The 23033-nt window shown below is 43.8% G+C and overlaps 1 protein-coding gene across 4 annotated transcripts in view; it reads right to left on the bottom strand.

The window, feature by feature from the left end:
• Positions 1-23033, bottom strand: part of herc1 (HECT and RLD domain containing E3 ubiquitin protein ligase family member 1) — a 251209-nt gene that overhangs the window by 47847 nt on the left and 180329 nt on the right. For 2 of the 4 annotated variants that reach the window (XM_085972042.1, XM_085972043.1), the window contains exons 45-56: positions 20989-21257; positions 18490-18542; positions 17503-17703; positions 14730-14904; positions 10871-11138; positions 9297-9510; positions 8583-8839; positions 6685-6812; positions 6442-6575; positions 5761-5961; positions 2198-2328; positions 306-505 (exon numbers count right to left, since the gene is read on the bottom strand). In XM_085972042.1, coding sequence (XP_085828168.1) covers positions 306-505; positions 2198-2328; positions 5761-5961; positions 6442-6575; positions 6685-6812; positions 8583-8839; positions 9297-9510; positions 10871-11138; positions 14730-14904; positions 17503-17703; positions 18490-18542; positions 20989-21257 — 2231 coding nt within the window. The remainder of the gene's footprint in view (positions 1-305; positions 506-2197; positions 2329-5760; positions 5962-6441; positions 6576-6684; positions 6813-8582; positions 8840-9296; positions 9511-10870; positions 11139-14729; positions 14905-17502; positions 17704-18489; positions 18543-20988; positions 21258-23033) is intronic. The other 2 variants (XM_085972044.1, XM_085972045.1) reach the window with 1 other exon arrangement.

The following is a 23033-nucleotide window of genomic DNA, read 5'->3' as shown; positions in this document are numbered from 1 at the left end:
TTAGGTCTAAAAGACCAGATATTTGGAACATTACTGCAGTCTAGCACCATATATCTAAGTTATCATTTATAAGAAATACTCTTGCAATTAACCAGTAAGTAATGCACAGTTGGACATAGTATGATGGCATAGTATAACAGTGGCAGATAAAGAGGTCTTTCCATAATGATATTCTTGCAATTGATCAAAATAGCATTTTCACATCAACTCCTTAATGAATAAGCATCTAATCATCCAAGTCAATTAAAGTACAAAGCATGTTCAAGAACAATAAATGCTTTGAAAGAGTAAACCTTTATATCTACCTGGCCAACATGAGCCGCAACTTGAATCCTTTCCCTAGTTGGCTGCACCAGGCGACACCATTCACCAATGCCGGATGAGAAAGTTTGTGTAGACAATGCCAGCTTCCGGCTGCACAACTCCACAACTTGACGGTGTTTTCTTTGGCACAAGTCATAAGCATCAGCCCCAATGGGTCCCACTTCATACAAGTGATACTTTCCTAGTTTGAAGCAGGGGGATTGGGTGGACGAACGGGAGAAAGAGGATTAGATTATTTTATTCCCAAAGATTTGTAGCATTTTTATTATTTTCAAAAGGAAACTGGCAAACCAATTTGTGCAGAATTTCAATATTTATCATGCTACCGAGGCCATGGAATTTTGTACCTTCCGTAATAATGACAAATATTAGCAGGTACTAGGAAACCACCCGTGACCCAACAGGACTCCTCATTAAAAAAAGAGAATTACCTGCCTTCGTTGAGAATTAAAGAGAAACACAACCCTAGCAGAATTGAAGGAACATAGAGATTTGAAAAGTGCAATATCTTAGAGTGCAATGTTGTTAGTGGCAATGAAAAGTAGCAGTCATGACAGCTGCCAGATTAATCCTGTAACCAGCATAAATGCTGAAAAGTTCATTTATCTAGTTGTGAACTGCATAGTTTTTCGGGAATATTTGAAAAATGACAACAATGGAGTGACAAAAACGTTTCTGGTAGGGGAACACAACAACCTGTCGCTGACAGAGTGAAGTCTGCTTCAGTGCCTTGGAGGACCTGGCTGGAGGTCTGGAAAAAGCAGCACAACTTAAAGAAAAGCATAAAGATAAGGTATGAATATAACCTTAAAGGACATACGTGGACATGTTCGAAAGTAGCAGTAGGAGAGATACAAAAGAAGTAAGGAAGAGTATATCAAATAATATTTTAGGAATAAAAACAGCAGGGTTCTGCAGATTACATTATATATTACACATGACTGTATAGAAGTGCAGGGTAACAAGCCCATTACACAGCCTGCCCTATTTCCCATCCATCAAAATGGACAAACAATCGGGCTGTATAATGGCTGTACTACACATATCAATGTGTGTTCCTGGTGTGCGATGGTAACACAAGCTTAGAAAGCTACTGATTTTTCTGACATTGAGGAAAAGTCAGGTATTTATGTGGCTGGTAAAGAGAAATAACTACCCTCTAATTGACTGCAGGATGTGCTCATTTGCATCATTTAGACTGTGGTCTTAATGGGGCATCCAGGTCTCTCTCACTCCGCCGTAGCAGCAGAAAACGACATTGTACATTACATGGTATAGTGTCCTGGTCTTTATAAAACTGCACATCCCGTAACTTACTGGAGTGTCGTCACAGGCAATCCAGTATCAAGAGCAAAGCCTGGAGTAATAAAAGGCCACTTGGTCCATCAAGCCAGTCTTTCCCCCACCCCCTCTTGAATTTTCTCACTTCAAAGAAATGCTAACCTCCTTCCCCCCTCCCTCTGTGAAAAAAGAGCATTATTTATATCTCTATGGCCCTCACCCCTCCTTCTTAAGATACTGATGTGGTTGTCAACTTATCCTTTCACTGACCTTCATCTACTATTAACTTTGGAGCTTTTTTTGAGTCTCTTGTGTTGCCCTCTGGATTTCTGTCTCACTTTCTTTAGTTTCCTTTTGTATTAATCCCAAGAGGCGGAAGCTGCAAGTTCATTACTGATACCTCAGTAGTCTGTACCACCCACATCACTTGAAACATGCGTCAGCCCAGACACACATTTTGCAGCCTATTGGGGATTTTGATGAGTCAACACAGAATAGTCACTGATCACAGGGAGGAGGGGGGTGAAGTAAAGCTGGCTGCTGCAGTGTGGAGGTACAGCACAGCCTCAGAATTACTTCGGCTTTAACCTACCTTGTATGCATCAATCATAACAACGGTTCCTTTCTCCAGAGGCTCTTTTGTGCCAATCAGCATTTTCCCATCTGCATATCCCACTACAAATGGCTTGTCTTCACTATACCAAGCAATGGCCATTACAGCAACTAGAGGCAGCAAACAATAATTGTGAAAACAAGACACGTCATACAGTTAAACAGATGATCATATTAAGACATTCTATTACAGCACTTTATCTAACTTGGCAAAATGGAAATCTTTAAATCTGCAAACATATATAGGCAAAGAACAAGAAAAACATTTGTGTAATTAATCAGAATTATAAGACTAACACATTTTTAACAATGGTAATTGCTTACTTAGACCATCTGCATTCTTTGAAGGAAGTTCAATTTCCATGTTTAAAATAAAATGTCCCCAACAATGTTCCCTCTAACTTTTTGGGGGGCTGTGCAGCCCATTCAAAATTCTGTGCATAGGCGGTTTTCTTTAATTTAAAAGTCCGCTCACTGGCTGCGAGGGACCTCCAGAGCACTGCGCGGCTTAAAGGGAACTCATCGTGTGTATGCTGGCTCTTTGCTAGAGCAATCCAACGGCTCTGGTTGCTCCAGATAGTCCTGTATCATCTTCTGCCTCAAATATTTTATCCCTATTTCACTTAAAAGATGCAATGGTCTCTGGCTCACTCACTTTCTGTGGCAAAGCATTCCCTGCTCCAACAACTCTAACTATTTTAAATTAATGACCCCATATCACTTACTTCCCAACTAAAGGAAATAGTATTTTCCTACTCACTCCATCAGAACGTTTAATAATTCTAAAGTTCTATAAAGCTTCCTCTGAGCCTTCACTGCTCCAGTGACAATAGTCCCAGTGTCCCAAGTCTCTCTAAACTACCGACTGATGCAGGATTTTCTGGGATTAAAAAAATCTGTGATTTGGGAAGAGAATTAAGTAAAGAAACTGTGGAGACCATATGGACTGTCGAATATATGCGTGTGTGAAGAGGCCAAAACCGTTTCCCAATTCAATGGTGAGAGGTGCAATGTGAGGAGTGAAAGGTACAACATTTTTAGCTGGGGAAAAGGAAGTCACTAGGGTGCATCTCCTGGACTTTATAGGATGCAGGAGAATATCAGTGGCTTTGCCCATCTACAAATTCCTGACATTATCTTTACGTGCATACTAAGTACGTGGGTTCCTCAGACCCAATCTAACTACGTTGTACTTCTGTGGTGTGTGATAGATACTAATTGAAGAATTATATTTAATACAAACTCAAAGAAAAGTCAAATGCTATTACAGGTATAAATGTATGCAGAATCAAAATAAATGCACATGAACCTTCCAAAATAAATCCTTGGCCATTCATGGTTTGTTGATTCTTCTGTTTGGTGAATGGGTTCCTTATCTAATGAACAGAGAGCCACTTCCCTTCAAAATCAATCTCTGCCAGCTTGAGTTTAAATCCTGGAACATGGTTACGATCAACCAGGAATATTCAGAGACTGCTTCAAACACATGAAGCTGCACTTAAACACCCTACATGGTTTCCTCCATTACAGGGTGACAACATTTCACAAGCACATGTTATGTAGTGAACCTGCCACATGCGAGGTGGCCATACTAATCTGAAGGGCTGCCAGAAAACCTTTTCTAATTGAAGTATCAGAGTATCTTGGATTACCCAATCAATGGAACCGTTGCTACGGTCACTTACCTACGTCTTGCCTGTACATAACCAAGTCTACGGAGGAGAGACTAAAGTCCCAAATTAGTCTCAAGGGACTCTACTGTTTATTATCACAAGTTCATCAGGCTGCCCAGTACATCAGATTGGACCACACCTTGCGCGTCCAAGGAAAACCTGAGGCACTAAGAGCACTATTGGTGAAGGAAGCAGGATTTGGGCACGGGGCCCCTCTAGAACAGGCTTCTGAGGTTTGAAAGCCTTGTGACTGATACTCAAGGTGAGCATTTGAGCCTCTCTGGACAACTTCTTCGTGGACATTGCATCTTTGTATGGTCATGTCCACGAGTGATTCCTCATCCTCGAGGAGGTTCCCCCTCCCATTTCTTCACACCTAGTGCTAGGATAATAATTCTGTGGGGATCGCACGTTAGACTTATTTTGTCCATCCCGTTTGTTGGGCTAGCCTTCGACCAGGTAAGAACAGCTGTACTGATCCTTCTGGTCAAGTATGCAGTACAGGTAGACTATCCTTTATCCGAAAACCTCGGGACCAGCCGAGTTTCGGATAAAGGAGAATTTCGGATTTCAGAAGGTGGGTCGGCAGGGGGGGGGGGGGGGTCGTGCGCACGACTTACGCTGACGCTCAGCGTAAGTCAGTCGGGGTCGGCGGGGGTCGGGGCCGGCGGTTGGTTTCCTTTTAATCTAGCATTCTGACACTGAGTATATGACTTGCCCGTGGTCCTGGAGATCTGGTTTAAATGTAAAATCTTTGTGGAAGGTGGATCCTATTAGTCTTGAGCTTTGGAGTGCACGTCATGCCTGATGTGAGAAATTGACTGTCCGAGAGGCCGTGGTGCATTCAAAACTGTACGCTGATCTTGCAAATTCTTGTCCTCATCACAGTGTTAGAGATGAAAAGTGATTGGAGTAACCCAGGTGACTCAGTGAGTAAATACATTTCTGCAAAGGATCTGAGATTAGTGGGGTTGCATAATCCGCAAAATTCAAAATCAGAACACCAAGTCCTGCTGGCGGTTGTCGGGGCCGGCGGGGTCCGCGGGGGGGGGGGGGGGGGGGGGGGGTCGGCGGTTGTCGGGGCTGGCGGTTGTCGGGGCCGGCAAGGGGGGGGGGGTCGGCGGTTGTCGGGGCTGGCGGGGTCCGCGGGGGGGGGTCGGCGGTTGTCGGGGCCGGCGGGGGGTCGTGCGCACGACTTACCCTTTATCCGAACTTCCGAAACCGGAACCCTCTAAAAACCGAAGGTTTTTTCGTTCAGCGTAAGTCGTACGCACGACTTACGCTGAACGAAAAAACCTTCGGTTTTTAGAGGGTTTCGGTTTTCGGAAGTCCGGATAAAGGGTAGTCTACCTGTACTCACAACTTTATCATTCAATATTCAACAACAACAAAAACTTGCCTTTGTAAAGCACCTTAACGTAGTAAAAATGACCTAAGGAGCTTCACAGGAGTGTTATCATACAAAATTTGGGGGACGATGTAAACTGGTATTGAGTCAGAGTATGATCTAGGATATTTAACTCAAATGTTAAAATCCAGAGCTAACGTACCAGGAGCCAAGGACTAATTGACTAAACTGGAACTGTTGAAGGCCTAAGTGGGTTGACAAGCATACTGGAGTTGAACAAATATTTTTTTCCCAAGTTTGAATGTTTTCCTGGTCCATTAACTTTCAAGAAACTTTAAATAACGGAGATGCAATAGAAATCAATTTCATGGCACTGCCCAATGATGACAGAACTGAGGATATGTCCAGAGTGAGGCTACATATGCAACTTTCTAGAGGAGGACCAACATCCTAGTATGGAGAAGAATTACAAAATGGAACAGAATTGATAAATGAAGGCAAAATTCCAGAAAGCATGCTTACCATCTTTTCTGTAGCAGTGCTCCAGTTCAATTCGGTGCATGGTAGAGGAATCCACTACCTCAATGAGTCCCAGAGATCCATCCATTCGTCCTACAAGCAGAACTTCTAAAGTGTCACCAGCCCAGCTTGCTATTGGACCTTCTTCAGGCCAGGCAAGAGCGGAAACCCAGTGTGGCTGTATGTCCAAAAGCCCCTTGCCTCCTACAAAAGGCAAAACAAATTACACAATGAGGATAATTTTCTGTGTTTGTGTTTCTGCCAAAGAGCACATATAGGAAATTTGTGAGCAGGCTGCCATGATTCTCAACCATTCCTTTCAAATGGACAGATAATAGTGGGTAGCACATGCCCAAATTTCCTGGCAGGAATGGGAACTTGGAAAAATTGACCCCTATATGCAGTGTCCTCTGGTCAAATGAGTTTACCTTGCTTGCAAAGCTGTTTGATCTTAAATCAACCATTGGGACAGCATGCTGTTTGCAGAGGTTACCTGCATTACTCGCATACAACATTTATATATAAACAACAGTTAAGAATACTGGGTCAAAGAAAATGGCCAACAAACATTGTGAGGCGCTGCTCGGTTTTACTTTTACATTAGCTAGTATCTTGCATCATGAATCAAAATGAGTAATTTTATGAATTCGATTTTATGAAGTATAAAAATATTAGGAGTCATACCAGTGACTTGCCAGATGTTCACCACCTTTTCTAGTGCTGCTGCAATGTATTTGCCACTAACGCTCCAACAAATAAGAGACAAATTGGGGTCACAAGGAGAACCCAGACTGCCCAGGTCTTCTGAAATAATTTCTCTATTTAAAAAAAAAATGCAATTTTCACCATTACCTGTGGAAACTCAATACATTGTTTGCGTTAACTGCAAATAAGCCACACAATAATTAAAAATAAAATACTGCTCACGATTTGTTGAAGACACATGTTTGCTGCAAGGTGTAATGATTTTTAGTGACACTCCACACTCTAACAGTCCCATCATTGCCACTTGTTGCTAGGAGACCTTTTTTATTGCACCATTCACATGTGATCACCTTTAAAGAAAATGAAAAATTAACTACCCTGGAAATATGTTTACACCAAAGCAATTAGGCCACTTGGACTTAATGTACTTATAACTTTGTGATTTGTAACACAGCCCTATCAAAGCTGACACTGCATGTTAGCATTGAGTTTCATATAACCTTTTCATTAGCATTCAATTCTATATTCAGTACAGCAGGTTTTATATTTACAATTTTAATAAACTCTCAGTCCATTCCAAGACACGCAAGCTCCCCAAAGGCAACAGATTGAGGGGGCGGTCTGGGTGCAAAGGAAGGTCTGTTAGTAGAGGTGAAAGGGATTAACTCTTTAAATAAAGAATGTCTTCAGTATCTCACAACAGACTTTGAGATAGGCCTAGTGATCGTGGTAACATGCCATATAGGTAAACTGCTGCTAATCCAGAGATACTCCTGCAATTTGTAAAGGCAGCTACTTCGAAATCAGCAGAGGGATCAACCAAGATTCCTGGTTTTCTGCTGGTGATGCCTTAGACATCCAAAATTTATTGAAATCAGGGCAATGAGGCAAGGACTGACTAATCTTCCTGTCCCATTCCCACCCAGCATGAGTTCACCCATTTAACATGCTTTATTTGTCTCAACAGATCAAGGGTGCCTTACAGTGCAGCCCTGTAAGAGTTTGATGATAGGCAGGGAAAGAAAAGGATCAGAAATTCTCCATTGGTTCCAGCACAGTATAGCAGCTCGAGATATAGAAACACAGTAAGGAGGAGCAAGATCAGAAGGAAAGTCAGGATTCATTAAAGTTCATCCTATTACATTAACTACATGACAACAATGACTACATTAAAATAAAGTAATTCATTGGCTGTAAAGTGGTTTGGGATTTCCTAAAGTCGTGAAAGGCGCTATATAAATGCAATTCTTTCTTTCTAACTCTCCCATCATAGCATCGAATTATACAATTCCAATGTTTCCACTTGCTTGGTAGATTATTCATCACATTTATCACAATTTTTCTGCTATCTTTTCTAACAGAAGTTTCCATTTCTGCCCCCATGTCCTCTGTTTTTGGCTTATTCTGAAGTAACAATAGACTTCATCCAATGCTCAGACAGAAACCAGAAGTAGGGCAAGCCAGCATCACCTTTATCACATGGACAAAGCATCCACTGTCCACCCCACAACTGACTGCAGTTCAAGTTGGCCATGATAAATGCCAGAATCTTTCCTGCCCTTCCCCAAACCAAGTCACAACAGCTCACTTCCAAGCAACTGATGCTCAAGTCAAGAGCTGAATAAATCCACCCGAAGTACAAACGGTCAAGCAATGCCAGTTCGGAGAACTTTACTTCTAACTACAGGAAACTCTCTGATATCCGGCACTGACGGGACCGAGCTGGTGCCGTACCATCAAAAGTGCCGGACATACCAGCGTTAATGTTGAAACATACGGAACTGAAAAGCTCCGTGTGAATCAACAAACCCTGTTGCTTAGCAACAGCTTCAAAACAGTCAGCGGCAGCTGCAAGCGTCTCTAGCTGAAGCTGTTGCTATAGCTACAGACCTTGCACTGCTTGACTGGGGGGGAAAAAAAAGCAACGAGAACTAAAAAAACTTATAGAAAACGGCTCCTGATTTTTGCCGTTAGATCGAGTATTCCGGACACATAACCTCCGGATAAACCAAAGTTTCCTGTGCTTTATCACGAGCTACCAAGTTGAAATATTTTGTAACCAAAGAAAAAAAAGATAGCCTCTCAGTTGACATTTTCAGGTGCGAAAGCACATTTCTTACCCTGTTCTGATGCGCTTCAAGCTTGATGAATGAACACTTGCGTAGGTCCCCAGACATGTCAGCGTAAGTCTGTGGTTTGCTCTGGTTATCACGATCGTGTGCTGCAAGAGTCCGAACGAGCTGCTGAGCAGCCCACTGTCTGTGCTGGGAAGACAGCCTCGAGGAGAGGCAGCAAGCTGCTAAGGCATTAGCCAGTTCCAGAGGGCCTACAGCAGAAGGATCATAGGAAGGATGGGCATACAAATGGGCAATAAAACCTGCTTAAACAAAACAGTGAGACAATGCCACAGTGAATGATGGTCAAGAAAACAACAACAACAAAGCGATGGTATTGCACTCATCTTGCTACAGTGCGTCATACAACTGATTATTCAAAATGCTTTAATAAAAAAAGGATTATTTTAAAATTAAGGTGATGCTTATTTTTAAATCTTCAAATTAGCAACAGAAAGTAAAATATCCAGTAAAAATAAGTAAATCAGAAGTTTTGACTCACTGGTCATTGTCTCAATTTGTAGATAAACTGCATGCCAAAAAAAACCTGGTGTTGGCAAACTTATTATGGACGCAAACACCATGCAAGCATTTTAACTCGGTCAATCATTTTACTTGGCTTCGAGGGTTAAAACACCGCCGTTCAATCAGAGCTGGTTATAATTAGTGCAGTACACACTACATTCACATTCCCAGGACAACCTGAGAGACAGCACATACCTCTTTTTTCCATCTCTGCCTTGTCATAGGTTGGTCTCAGTTTGGCACCCTTGTCAGCAAGCAATGCCACCAGTGCTTGAGTTACAACAAAGTTCGGAGAGGTCACAAGTTTATTTTCCTCAGCAATACCTCGAAGGAAACTGGGTAGAAATTTTCTCTGAATGGGATCATCGATGATAGTGAGATTCATACCCGTTGCTGCCGAGATCAAATTCTGAGAAGACAAGGAAAGATGGCAGTTTTTGTCCCTGAATACTGGACAACCTTCTTATCCATCTCCCTACTGCAGGCGCTATGAAAAGCAGTGCCCTGTGTTAATACTACGCACATTAATACAATTTCACTGCTGAGAAAATATCTAAAAAAAATAAAAATAACTTTTTTCAAGTTTAAATCCATACCCCTCACAGAATCTTTTAAAACCCAAGACATCACAGTCAAGAGCAGTTTTATTGGTAGAACTTTGCACTTTTGATCCTTGGTATCAGCTTAAAATGATGCATTAAGCCAACATTACTTTAACCACTGGAAAAAAAAGTTAAAGGTTGCTTTCTGCCTGCTACTTACAAAAATGTACCTCTTCCAATTTTAAGCATGAATTCAGAACACACACACACACAGGGGAGGGGGGTGCGGAGTCCGGGTTTCCCCGCGTGCTGTGGAGTTTTAACTTAGCTTCTCCCTGAAGCTGTCCTCGCCCCTCTGCAGCTGCCAGGTTTCCCAAAGGTTAAATCAGGGGCTGCCAGCCTCATTAAGATATTTAAATTGTCAACCTGCCCCCTTGTCCCGCATCCGTTAAACCCAGAGGCGGGCTGGGGTCGGGTTTCAGATTTAAAATTTATCATCTGACCCGACCCCAACACACCCAATTTTTGGGTGTTAAAGTTCGCCCCTTAAGTCCCCACACAGAGTGGCTGATCTCCGCTACCCTGCTGTGGACAAGTGCTGAATGGAGGCCAGGAGACATCTCCTTAGAAAAGGAAGATAAAAGTTAGAAAGAGTTATGGAAAAAACACATAGAAACATAGAAGATAGGAGTAGGCCATTCGGCCCCTCGAGCCTGCTCCGCCATTCAATGAGATCATGGCTGATCACCCAAACTCAGTACAGGAAACTTTTTTTAAAATCCGGCATCGACGTGGTGCCGGTTCACCAAAAATTCTGGATCACCGAGCGCTACAGTAAAAGATAGGAGAGCTGAGAGCTCCATATAAAGCAACAAACCCTGTTGCTTAGCAACAGGTTCAGAACAATGGCCACAAGTTCCAAGCGTCTCTGCAGTTTAGCAACAGCTGCAGCCACACCCTTGCACAGCAACAGATCGAGGAAGGCAAGTGATGAAGTATGAACCTACTCCTGAATTTTGCCGGTTAACCGAGATTTCCAGTTATTTAGGTGCCAGTAAATTGAAAGTTTCCTGTACCCTGTCCCTGCCTTCCACCCATAGCCTTAAGAAATATATCTAACTCCTTCTTGAACACCTTGCATGTCCTGAGGTGGGAAGCGTGCTATACAAATGCAAGTCTCTTTCATCAGGCTAACCCAACAATAATGATGCAGTTTGCAGATGTTACCTGTGTACACAGCTGAACAAGTAGTTTTGCAGCACTTGGACTATTAGAAGCTAAACAGCCCACTGCGGTGCTCAGGTAGGCCAGGCAGGAAATTGGCTTGTAGACTTTGCTATGAACTCCACAAGGACGATCCGAAGTGCTGGTGGCACCTGGACTCGGGGAGAGACCCGCTCTACCTGCTGCAGCCAGACACATCAACCGAACCAGGGTCTTAATATCAGTCAATCCCAAGGACTCCAGACCTGCCGCCAGACTGCAACTAGAGCCACTGGAAGGGACAAAGGGAAGAACACACCAGTGAGAAGCCAGTAACATTTCTTGAGATCAAAGAGATTTATCCATACCCTTCACAGAATCTTTTAAAAGATATTATTGTTAACCCAAATTTCTGAGAGAAATAATATTCCCATGGTGATTAAGTGACAAGTCTTAATACAGAAAGTAAAATGGTTATTGATATATTTGCTTCTAAGTAAGTTGTAAAAAGCAAAACAGTAAACACATGGCTAACTCTGATTGGTAAGGCAATTCATAAAGGATATTTGCTACTGACAAATAATGCAAATTATATCACCATCTTTTACACAGGTTATTAAACACGTTCGGAGGTTTCGGTTACATGAATGTGATTCATTAAAGAATGTTCAAGTCATTTTAAAAATGATTCGGATACACTGTAAATATGGAAGATGGTAGCTTACGTTGCAACAGAGCAAGGTTAGGCACAGGATGTGCAATTCCCTTGTAATGAACATCAAAGTGAAACTCAATATCAATATAGTTCAAATCACATGATTTGATAATGGAGTTCTACCATCTGCTACTGCCCAGCAGAATTAAAACAGTGCCAGAACAATCCCACCCAATGCATAATCCATTGTATATATCACATGGAACCCTGCCTGGAGCGCCTTCCAATGGTGCAGCACATCTTCAGATGGAGATGTTGATGATAAAGCATTTTCAGATAAATGAAATTGGGAAGAGGGTAAGGAAATATATTGCTCACACTTTCTCTTAAGCAGCTGTTTTTTAAGTGGCGTGACCTGTGTCAACATTTCAGAAGAATACAATGTCCTTTCTGACACTTCAAATATTTTGAACCAAATTCATAGTTCATAACAGGGATGACCAGAGATGTGGACCAAAGAGCTGAGTAAACTAGTGCACAGTGGTAAGGGTTCTCACTATTGTTTACCCAGATAATGAACTGGTGAAGGTACACCTCGGAATGTAGGGGACTCGCCGCCTGCCGACGGGAATGGCTGGTGACACTGGACCACAATAGAATACTGGACAGATGCTGCTGCTGACTTGACGGGACATCAGAAACTCTATGGGGGCAATTGGCAGGGAATTGTTGAACTTCTTGACCCCACCAGAGACCTTGCATAACTTGGGAGGAAAAACCTTTGCGTTGAGAAATATATGCAGTAGCCGACAATGCAATGTTGACATCAGGAGCACTGCTTAGGCGCGCCCCAGTCACACTGCAGGAAGGGCCCCTAATTTCTGAGACCATAAATCTTGCACATTGGGATGCAGAGAGTGCTATGGTGCTTTGGGTAGCTGCCATCATGTTATTGGCCCACAGTTTTGAAAGAGATAAAACAGTTCCTTGTAGCTAGGCTGTTGATCCTGTTAACTGGCAATCCGGTCTCATGAACTGATGAATCTGACAGAGAGCCCTCCATTCTGGTATTAGGTTCACAAGACTAAGAGTTATTGGCTGGGTTAAAGCCAGTTCCCTTTTGCATGGCCACTGGTTCTCCAATCCTGTTGAGTATGGAGGGAGTGATATCACAAAAAAACTCTTGACTAGGTCTATACCAAATAGTCTTGTGGTTTCACAGTAGGAATTGTCTTCCATGACTTACTGGCTTTCTTGGTATTTAAAGATGCTTCATTCTCAAGAAGCTCCTTACCAGCAAGGTACAAGCTTAACTCATTGCATTTCGTATAGATTTAACCAGGCACATAGAAAGTTTTGCCTACAGCGATCATTCCCATATAATGGGCACCAACCCTAGCACTGGCAGCACATTTCCAGTCAAGAGGCAAAGCAGTTCCTTGCACTATATTACAAAGGTAGACAAAGTTTGCCCTGTATACAGCACACAGACTGCCTAGCGTGTGGAAGCCTAGAGGACACCACGTTGTATCCTACTTCACAGCTAGCACTGTACATTTCACTTGTGGAACATTTCTAATACAGGAAACTGTGTGCTATCCGGCACCGACGGGGCCAAGCTGTTGCCGTTCCCTCAAAACTGCCGGACAAACCAGTGCCAATGTTGAAACATACGGAGATTTTGAGCTCCGTATCTGGCAACAAACCCTGTTGCTTAGCAACAGCTTCTAAACAGTCGGCCGCACCTTGCAAGCGTCTCTGTAGCTTAGCAACAGCTTCAGCGAGACCTTGCAGAGCTTGACTGTTGAGAAAAAAAAGAAACGAAAAGAAAAAAAACCTAACGAAACGGCTCCTGATTTTTGCCGGTGGCTCGAGCATTCCGGACAGTTAACCTCCAGATAAACCAAAGTTTCCTGTAGGCTGGTTGTGAATATGTGCTAATGGAAAGAGATTATATAAGAGTTGAGACTAAAAAGTAACTCAGAAACCAAGAATGAACAAGCTGCCGCAACCCCTTAGCACTCATGCGCCCAGTGCAAAGTCATATCAAAAAACTAAATGTCTGAATTAACTTTCCCATAAGTGCCACTGAATTAAATACACAACTGGTTCATAATGTACTTTTTGTATGTACTTTTTTTTTTTTTTTTGAGGGGGAAAAAAAGTCAGTTACAGGAAACTTTGTGCTATCCGGCACCCACAGGACCGAGCTGCTGCCGTACGCCTCAAAATTGCCGTACTCTCCAGAGTTAATGTTGAGAGATACGGAGATTCTTATCTCCGTATTTGACAACAAACACTGTTGCTTAGCAACAGCTTCTAAACACTCGGGTGTGGCCCTAAAGCTCTGTAGCTGAAGCTGTTGCTATAGCTACAGACCTTGCACAGCTTGACTGTTCAAACAAAGCAAAAAAAAAAAATTAAAAACAGCTGCTGATTTTTGCCGGTGGCTCCAGATTGCCGGATAGCTCACCTCCGGATAGCACAAAATTTCCTGTAGTTTGTTCTGGTGGGCCTATTTCATTGTGTGCCGGATTCAGCCAGTCTGTTTGCCTTATGTATGTATAAGATTACTGAGACTTCCCTGGTGAGTGAATAGGTTTGTCTAACTGGTGGAAACCTCTTAAGGAGTCTTCTAACTGCAATATTTCACCAAATACAGGAAATTACATTGGCGGATGGAGTGGGTACAAGAGTATGATATTCATTACCTCCTCCTAATTAACAGTCTTCTCTACATAGTAGGGCAAGATGCGGAGTAGAGATGAACACAGGATGTCCCCTAACCCTTTCACATTGGAGTCATGGAGTTATGGATAATTTGCGTCTCACAAGAGTCAAAATGTCTATGGTAAGAAAATAGCCACAATACTAAGTCTCTGGAGCCTCTGAAAACACTTGGATATCACAAGCTGTGAAACTGTAGGTTAGTAGAAGATGCTGGATGCACTCATTGACTGTTGACTATGCGGAATTCCATTCTGCACGCTGAGCAGGATTTCAAGCAGCCAATATCAAAACTAGACAGGAAAAAAATCTCTGAAGTTAAACGGAGAGTTTTTCTAAAACTTCATTGCAAAGCAGAAAGAAAATGACAAATTGCTTAAAACGACAATTTACACACAGGAGTTTTACATCCCTTAAATAGTCCCAATCTATTTTTTCCCCAGACCATTCTCAGGTTTATAGCTACTCTGGCACTAAAAAAAGGAATAGAAGTCTTCTTACCTGACAGAAAGCAGTGAAAGCGCTCTCATCACCATGGTCCTTGCTAGAAGGACCTGTGCTGCAGCGGTCACTCTCCTCAAGGCCATGACTCGGTCATGTGGATTGAGCAGGGCAGCTGCCTGTTCGCCAAGTGTCACTCGACCAGATGAGCATTTATCTACAGATCCAAGGCAACCTTTGACACAGAACATTCAAGTTTTAATGTTACTTTGTGAAAAAAGGAGCAGAAACAGGGGAAGACATATGACAACATGGGGGTGGGAGGGGGGTGGAGAAGAAACATTAGAAAACCCAAGACAATATGGGGCAAGCGACGACAAGAAACTATATGCTGAAAGAGGAAAAGAGTTAGAACCATAGAAGTTTATAGCACAGAAGGAAGCCACTTCAGCCCACCGTGTCGGTGCCGGCTCTTTGCTAAAATAATCCAAAACTAATCCCACGACCCTGCTTTCTCCCAAAAGCCCTGTATCTTCCTCGGCTCCATGTGGCAAAACATTCCATGCTCCAACAATTGTTTGCACAAAGACATTTCTGTAACCTCTCTCCTCATTCTCGGTGGCTATTTTAAACAGATGACCCTCTGTCACCGAGGAAAGAGAGTGAAAAATGCAAGACTATCCAAACCCTGCATAATTTTGAAACCTCGACTGAATTTTCTCTGCTCCAGTAGGTGTCGTCTCAGTACCTCAAATATAGTTTCCCACCCCGAGTCTAGCAGTTGACTGACTGCTTTTATCATTCTACACATTTTCAGCTTTCATACCTTGTGGCTGGCAATTTTAACTGCAGGGGTCCGTTTCCATGGGCTAAAGATGAGCAGGTTAAAATGACGAAAACAAGCAATACTTGTTTACAAATACAACAGAATTATAAAACTACAAGTTGCGCTTTTACGATTATTTCAAATAACGCAGGAAGCTTCAGTAAGCGACAGTGCCTTAGCTTTCTGCCCAGGTTCCCAGCTGTGAGTCAGAAGTTTGTGGGTTCAAACCCCACTCCAGAGACTTGAGCACATAGTCTACGCTGATACCAGAGTACTAATGGCGTTCTGAACTGCTGGAGGTGCCATCTGAACATAAAAGATTCCACAACACTCGTTCTCCCTGGTGTCCTGACCATTATTTGTTCCTCAATCAACATCACTAAAATATATTGGGCTGGATCTCGCGGTATTGCCCAGTCCTGCACTTTTCCCTGCACCCTTCAGCTCAAATTGCGCCATAACTTGCTGGAAGTGCAAGCTGCTAATGGCATGGCAAGGGCAACGGGGCATCTGGGACCAACACTGCATCTCCTTAACCAATTCGATTTAAGTATTGAGAAAGAAACAAAGAAGGAGGGTGAATTAGAGTCAAATCAGGTACAGAAAGAGAGGGACATATTGCATTGAGAGAGAAAAAAGCGACAGAAAGAAAAAGCAATTCTTTTAAAATGTCATTTTTTAAATCTCCAAGTACAATTTACCAACTCTAGAATTACACTCTACAGTTTTAATTGTTCAATTCCTGGACCGGAAGGGTTGATTGGAATTGTATTAACAATTCCCAATTTTTGTTTAAGGTGCTTACGCTGTTAATTACCAGACTTAACTTTCTGGGGCAAGTTTAATGGGCGATTAATGTGCAAATCCAGCAAGTTCTTAAAAATAATGGGGAGGCTAAGGGAGAGATGTCATTTGTACGAAGCAAAGAGCGGAGCGGCGCAAATCGAGGGGCAAGTTCTAGAAATTCGCAACTCACGCCGTATCTCTTAATCCCCTGAATTTGTTGGCCGATTTACACATTAATAACGACGTGTGTCGTTAACACACTATTATTTTTCCAGCAAGATCCAGCCCTATATCTGGTCATTTATCTCTGTGGTTTGTGGGAACTTGATGTGTGCAAATTGGTTGCCGTGTTTCCTTCCAATACTGAAGTAGCTATACTTTGTTGGCTGTGAAGTACCTCAGGACATGGAGGCCATGAAAGACTCTACATAAATGCAAGTTCTTTTCTTTATTCTGCATTAGCTTTTATAAAGTATTACTACCCAGAAATGAGCTACTCTTCCACAAAGATCACCCTCCCTTGCTGCCTCGCCTCCACAGGTCACATTTTCTCTTTTGCTCCACATGGTGTCACATTCTCTCTTTCTGAACGCTCAAGCCCACCAAAAAAAAAAATGAACAAAAAGGACAGAAAAGCAACGGTAAACGAGTAAATGCATTGTACAAGCAAAAGCAGTAAATTGAGAAAACATTCAGAGGAAACACGGGGACAAAAGACAGAGGGAAACTGGAAGTTCATTTAAATGAAATGCCCAAAAGTAGCGTTAACAGAGAGCTTTGAAAGGTAAGTACGTGAGGCAACAGTAATAATAGAGCAACACAACCTTTCCCTGTAAACCACTGGAAAGGGTCAGATTTCATCCGTTATACAGTAATCCAGGAGTGAGGAAAGTCCATTTTGTATTTGGAGCAAAATTATAAATCAAGGGAAGATAATTAATTCTAATTTTTTTCTATTATTGATTGCGAATTATATTGTTAATCTAATTACAAATTAATTTTATAAGTCAATGCAAGTGTTATTTTTGTAATTCTCAGTGCCAACAGTCTACAGAAATTGAATCCTAATTTTTTTTTTTTTATTATCGATGCTTCGGACATTTTCAATTCCACTGATTCTTCCTGTGAAAACTGCCTGGGTAATGTTCCGTTTTCAGCATTTAATAATTTGATCTGAATGATTTCAATTTTTATTGCATTATACACTTTTGTTGGACCAACCTATTTGCATGAGGGTTTCTTCCATGCTGTTGGTTGCCGTTACCATGGCAACAGATGCTCCCAGTGGATCCGTGTCAGGAAACTGTACTGGCTCAGGGACAATTCGACGTTCACTCAGCCCAAGAGGTCCAGCTAACAGTTCAAACTCCTCCTCTCCCGTCAGCTTCTCATCCTCATCAACATCTAACATGTCCCAGTCTTCTGCACGAGTAACACAAGAGGATAAAAGAACATTAATAAGGACACAACAGTACATTTGAAGTCTACTTAATTGATTTGATTCCTCCTATACGACCAAGTTCCCGATCTTAAATCGCGTTACTTGGGAAGGTGATGTCTGGAAGTAAAATGTTTCCTCTTTTCTCTCGGGGAAATATGAGAGAGAAACTTTTTTTTTTTTTGCTGGTGGGGGAAGTTGAGGACTAGGGGACATAACATTAAAATCAGAGCCAGGCCATTCAGGAGAGAAGTTAGGAAACACTTCTTCATGCAAAGGGCGGTAGAAGCGTGGAATTCTCTCCCAGAAAAAAGCAGTAGATGCTAGCTCAATTAATAATTTAAAATCTGAGATTGCTAGATTTTTGCTAGCCAAGGTTTTTAAGCGATAGGGAGCCAAGGCGGGTGGATAGAGTTAGGATACAGATCAAGCATGATCTCATTGAATGGCGGTATAGGCTCGAGGGTCTGAATGGCCTCCTCCTGTTCCTATGTTGGGAAGTGGGTCCAGTGCCACTCGCGTGCATCACTAGTGCCAGTGCCACTCCCGTGCATCACTAGTGCCAGTTCAGAGTGGTAGCAGCTCACACTCATACGTAAATGACTGGAAAGATCAGGAAGATAGACAGAAAAACTTCATCCTCAAAATAATATTAAGATTAAACTTAATGACATAACTGCTGTACTGTATGCTACTAAAATGTATTTGGTCAAGTATCTAATCAATTTAAACGGTCATGTTACTTAAATAGTCAGTAGTTAAGCATGTACCTTCATATATGCTCTCCTGCTTGCCTATCAGATCTGGTGCCTGGCCTTTGTATCTGTAAAACAAACCCATACTCAAGTTTCCCAATAATAGAAAGACAAGTCATAAATAGCATGCTCAGAGCGCGCCATAGTTATTTTAACTATGTTGGTTGTGGGCAGAGATGTACTCCAGCAGGGTATGGGATGCAATTCCAGGACTGATGATGAGGGTTGTGCTAGGCTAACTCTAATATTTCCTCGCAGTTAGATCACGTTGAAACAACGCATGGTGTTTCACATGATGAATCACTTTTTCCTCAAGAGTTGTTACTATTATGCAGGCAAGCTCAGCAGCCATCAACTGACAGCAAGTTCCCACAAGCAGCAATGGGATAAATAACCAGCCAGTCTGTCTTGGCATTATTTCTTTGAGGTGATATTTGGCTAAAGGAGAAATGTTGGAAAACTCCTGCTCTGCTTCAAATAGGGTAATGAGATCTTCAATCCCCACCTTACGTGTTTGTTTTTGAAGTTTCATTTGGGTGAGCTGATGGCGCCCATCACGCCTTCAGAGGCAGCTCGTCCATTGCCACTGATCAATTTCAGGCCGCTTCCCTCGCCAACACGGCCCTCAGATACGTCCCGGTGGGGCGGGGGGGTGAGCAGAACCGGATTGGGGGCCGATCGCTTGTCGGCAGCGGCCCTTGGGAGTTCTTTGGAGCTGGGGTACACACTCCTACTCTTCCTGGCTCCACACCAATGTGCCTTTCTGTTGGCTTGCTAGGCCGCATCCATGCCTGGAAAAGCAGAGTGGAGGAGGCTACTCCAGACATGGCAGTCCAATTTGGCAGAGGGATCCTAAAATAGGCATTAGGCCCTCACTAACACATGCAATGCCCCCAACGCCCATTTTAGGTGGCCACTAGGGCAACTAATAAAATGGCCAACCCCAGTATCAGGTTAGACGTCTTTTAAGCATCCTTTGGATGCAGAGCATTGGTCTCTGAAATTGGCCCACAGTGATGACATGCACAATGAGGTCTAACTTCGACCTCCAGATCTCTCTCTGGATTTGCACTGCTACACACCACTTGCCACAGATCAAGTGCTATTCAGAACTTTATTTTTAAATGCAGCTAAAGTCAAAAGTACATAGAGTACTGATATTTAATCCAAAAATAATTCTAATCTGTAAAACCCTTTGGGGGGAAAAATTACTTAGCGACTATTTTGGGTCGCTAACGTCACCTGGGTGCGAAAAACAGCGCCGGCAATCGCTTCAGTTTTAGCACCCCAAGAGGGAGGTGGAGTGCTAATTCAAGCAATCCACTTTCTTCTTGGAGCGCTAACCCTGAATATCGAGATGGTGCGCTCTGCAGTGCTATGCACTGGGCCACGTAGCGCTGCCGCATGGAAGGGCTCTTCCCCCCCCCCCCCCCAAATAAAGGGGAGGGCCTAAGCCCACAACTCTGCGGGGTCCTATCTGGACCACCGGGGTGCTGTGCCAGCTGCCCGGCACGCAAGAGGAATGCTAGGCTGCCAGGAGCCCGCGTTCAAAGACACAACGGGCTGCAACAAGTCGGCCAATTATTTTTTTCCCCACCTGCTACTTCCCCTTTAGTTAACGCCCCGCGAGCTTCCTGCTGCTCCGTTCCTGCCCCCTGAATCAGTCACCCAGCGCAGATTCAGGGGGCGTGGGCCAATTTTGCATGCGGAGCGAAAACTGGGCGCTGCGCACGGTGATGACGTCATCATCGGCTGCGCAGCGGAGCACTACCGGTTACCGCTGCCGCTAAACTCTAAATTTAGCGGGAGTCGTTAGCAGCGCCGCACCTGGGCGAAAAGGCATCCGCGCCCCGTCAGCGCTCCCCGGGGATGCCAACGAGAGCCGCAAATGCACCGAATTTCTAGCCCTTTATGTTTTGAAAATATGAAAGTTTCTTGGACTATATGTTTAGTATTCAACTGCAACCTTCTTGATAAACTTACAGAATTGTTCAGTGTGAGCAAGATCATGCACGGACACCATGGACTGCCACTGGCAGTCACTGCTAGCACACAAAAACACCAAAACTGAATACAGGAACCCTAATACATACACTGGGGGGAGGGGGAGGGATTTCAATGTAATGCTATCAAAATAAGCCAGGGATGAATTATAAACTGTAAACTTTGTTCTTGTAATTATTACATTATCTGAAGCCCTTGAATATATTAATCCACTGTTTTGAGATCAATTATTTTTAAATATTGGTGCCTATTCATAAAAGTGCTAATATTTTGTTGAGATTTGGGGATTTTCAAAAAATTTAAATGTTTTATAATAAGATTTCTACATACAACATACACACGCTCCCGTTATTTAGCAATACTGATGCACATAATGTATGGGAGCAAACCTTTTCAGTATTTATCAGAATTCATACACTCATTTCCAAAACATCATCCCTCAAACTTTTAGGAGGCAAGCTGTGTGATGTCCTCAATTATTTGAAAACATTTCTATATGTCTTATCTCACCTTTCTGAAACTGGGACCTTTGTCTTGCTCTTCATGGCCAGGTACTTGTCCCTGCAGCTGCTACACAAGAGGTAATATGGATTTCCACTCCCGCACTCGCCACCGAACCATCCGTCAACATAGGAGCCATTGCTGCGGTAGCCCTGCCGGTTGGCACTGCGCCCACAGCCTGGATGGTTTCTCTTCATGTGATGATTAAATTGAGCAACATTTGCATCACAGAGTTCACAGATGACCACTTCGTCTCTTTCATCAGACTCACAAACATGCTGCAGACAGATAAAGGGATCAGTTATGAGAGAAAATCTATACAAAAAAATAGGACTAAAAGCAATTTCGAGAGCGAAAGAGAGAGGGGGAGAGAGTGAGAGAGGGGGAGAGAGCGAAAGAGGGAGAGAGCGAAAGAGAGAGGGGGAGAGAGAAAGAGAGGGGAAGAGGGAGCGCGCGCGAGAGGGAGAGAGAGAGAGAGAGAGAGAGAAAGAGAGAGAAAAAAAAGAGAATTGCATTTATACAGTGCTTTTCATCTCAGGACTTCCCAAGCGCTCTACAGCCAATGAAGTACTTTTGACGTGTAGTCACTGTTGTAATGTAGAAAACACCGCAGCCAATTTGCGCACAGCAAGCTCCCACAAACAGCAATGTGATAATGGATAGATAATCTGTGTTTGTTATGTTGATTGAGGGATAAATATTAGCCAGGACACCAGGGTAACGCTCCTGCTCTTCTTCAAAATAGTGCCATGGGATCTTTTACATCCACCCGAGGGGGCAGACGGGGCCTCGGTTTAACCTCTCATCCGAAGACTGCACCTCCGACAGTGCAGCACTCCCTCAATACTGCACTGCAGTGTCAGCCTAGATTTTTATGCTCAAGTCCCTGGAGTGGGATTTGAAAGAACAACCTTCTGACTCAGAGGCGAGAGTGCTACCTAATGAGCCATGGCTGACAAATCAAAAGCAAAATGTTAGTATCATTGTGAATATTGATTATCTGCCTTGTGGGGTCTTCATTCTTTGAATGATATGCATACTCCACATGCCAGAAGAGTGAAACTTAGCTCGATTAAATGTTATGATGGCGCTGCATGTGGTCTCCTCGCCCATCAAATAAAGAGCTAGGTTTTCAGCTGAAGCTAAACTGAACTGGCAATCCAACTTCTAAACCCACAAACCCTACACTGCTGCAGGTCAGAGGGGATAGTGGAGTGTGGAGGATGCAAATAATTTAATGAATGAAGGCCTTATTAAAGTAGGTAATCTATCTATCTATATTTAAGCTTCCTGCACCCTGTAGGACTATAATTCAGGAATAAGGCCTTGAATAGTCATAGGGGAAGAAATTCAGTTGGCTGCGCCACCCGTTAGCACCTTAAGAGGGCGCTAAGTGGGTGGCAAGCCAACTGGCGCCCGGGCGCAGCACTGCCCACGCCTCCCGCTAAATTCTGCGGGACGCTAGTGGTGGCGCTAGCCGTTAGCGCTGCGCCGCTACCGATGAAGTCATCGGTGTGCGCAGCGCCCCGGCCGCGATATTTGGAAGCGCCCCCTGATTTACCGGCAGACGCTATGTCCGACCGGTTCAGGGGGTCCTACCTGCGGCCGGGGAGGCGCAAATTAAAGGAGGCGCGGGGCGGCCATTTTTGTTGTTGGCCGCCTGCCAGCACCTGCCTACGCTCCAGTCCCCGGCCTCCTGAACCCCCCCCCCCCCCCCGCGGAGTGCCGGCTGTGCTCCAAGGGCCCGGCACTTCTCCTCGGTGCCGGGCTCTTTTGCCTGCACTCACGATCCTCGGGGGCCCAGCTCACGCTGCACAAGGCCCCTCCCCTTTAAGAAGGGGAGGAAGGCCTGCAATACCGCAGTGCGACGTGCCGCAGCGTGTGGCGCTGCAGCACGTTGCACCACGATATTCAGTCGCAGCGCCCCAAGAGGGGTGCGGGGCGCCTCCAGTAGCACCGCGCTTCCCTTTGGGGCGCTACCACTCAATTTCCCGCGGGCGGCCGCAAATGCTTCCGGGGTGCTACTTTTAGCGCCCTGGCGAGGCTGGCGCCCC

This window comes from Somniosus microcephalus, chromosome 32 (assembly GCF_052327205.1).
Source record: "Somniosus microcephalus isolate GS21.2 chromosome 32, FLI_Smic_1.0, whole genome shotgun sequence".
Classification (NCBI taxonomy): domain Eukaryota; kingdom Metazoa; phylum Chordata; class Chondrichthyes; order Squaliformes; family Somniosidae; genus Somniosus; species Somniosus microcephalus.
This window is presented reverse-complemented; position numbering and strand designations above follow the sequence as displayed.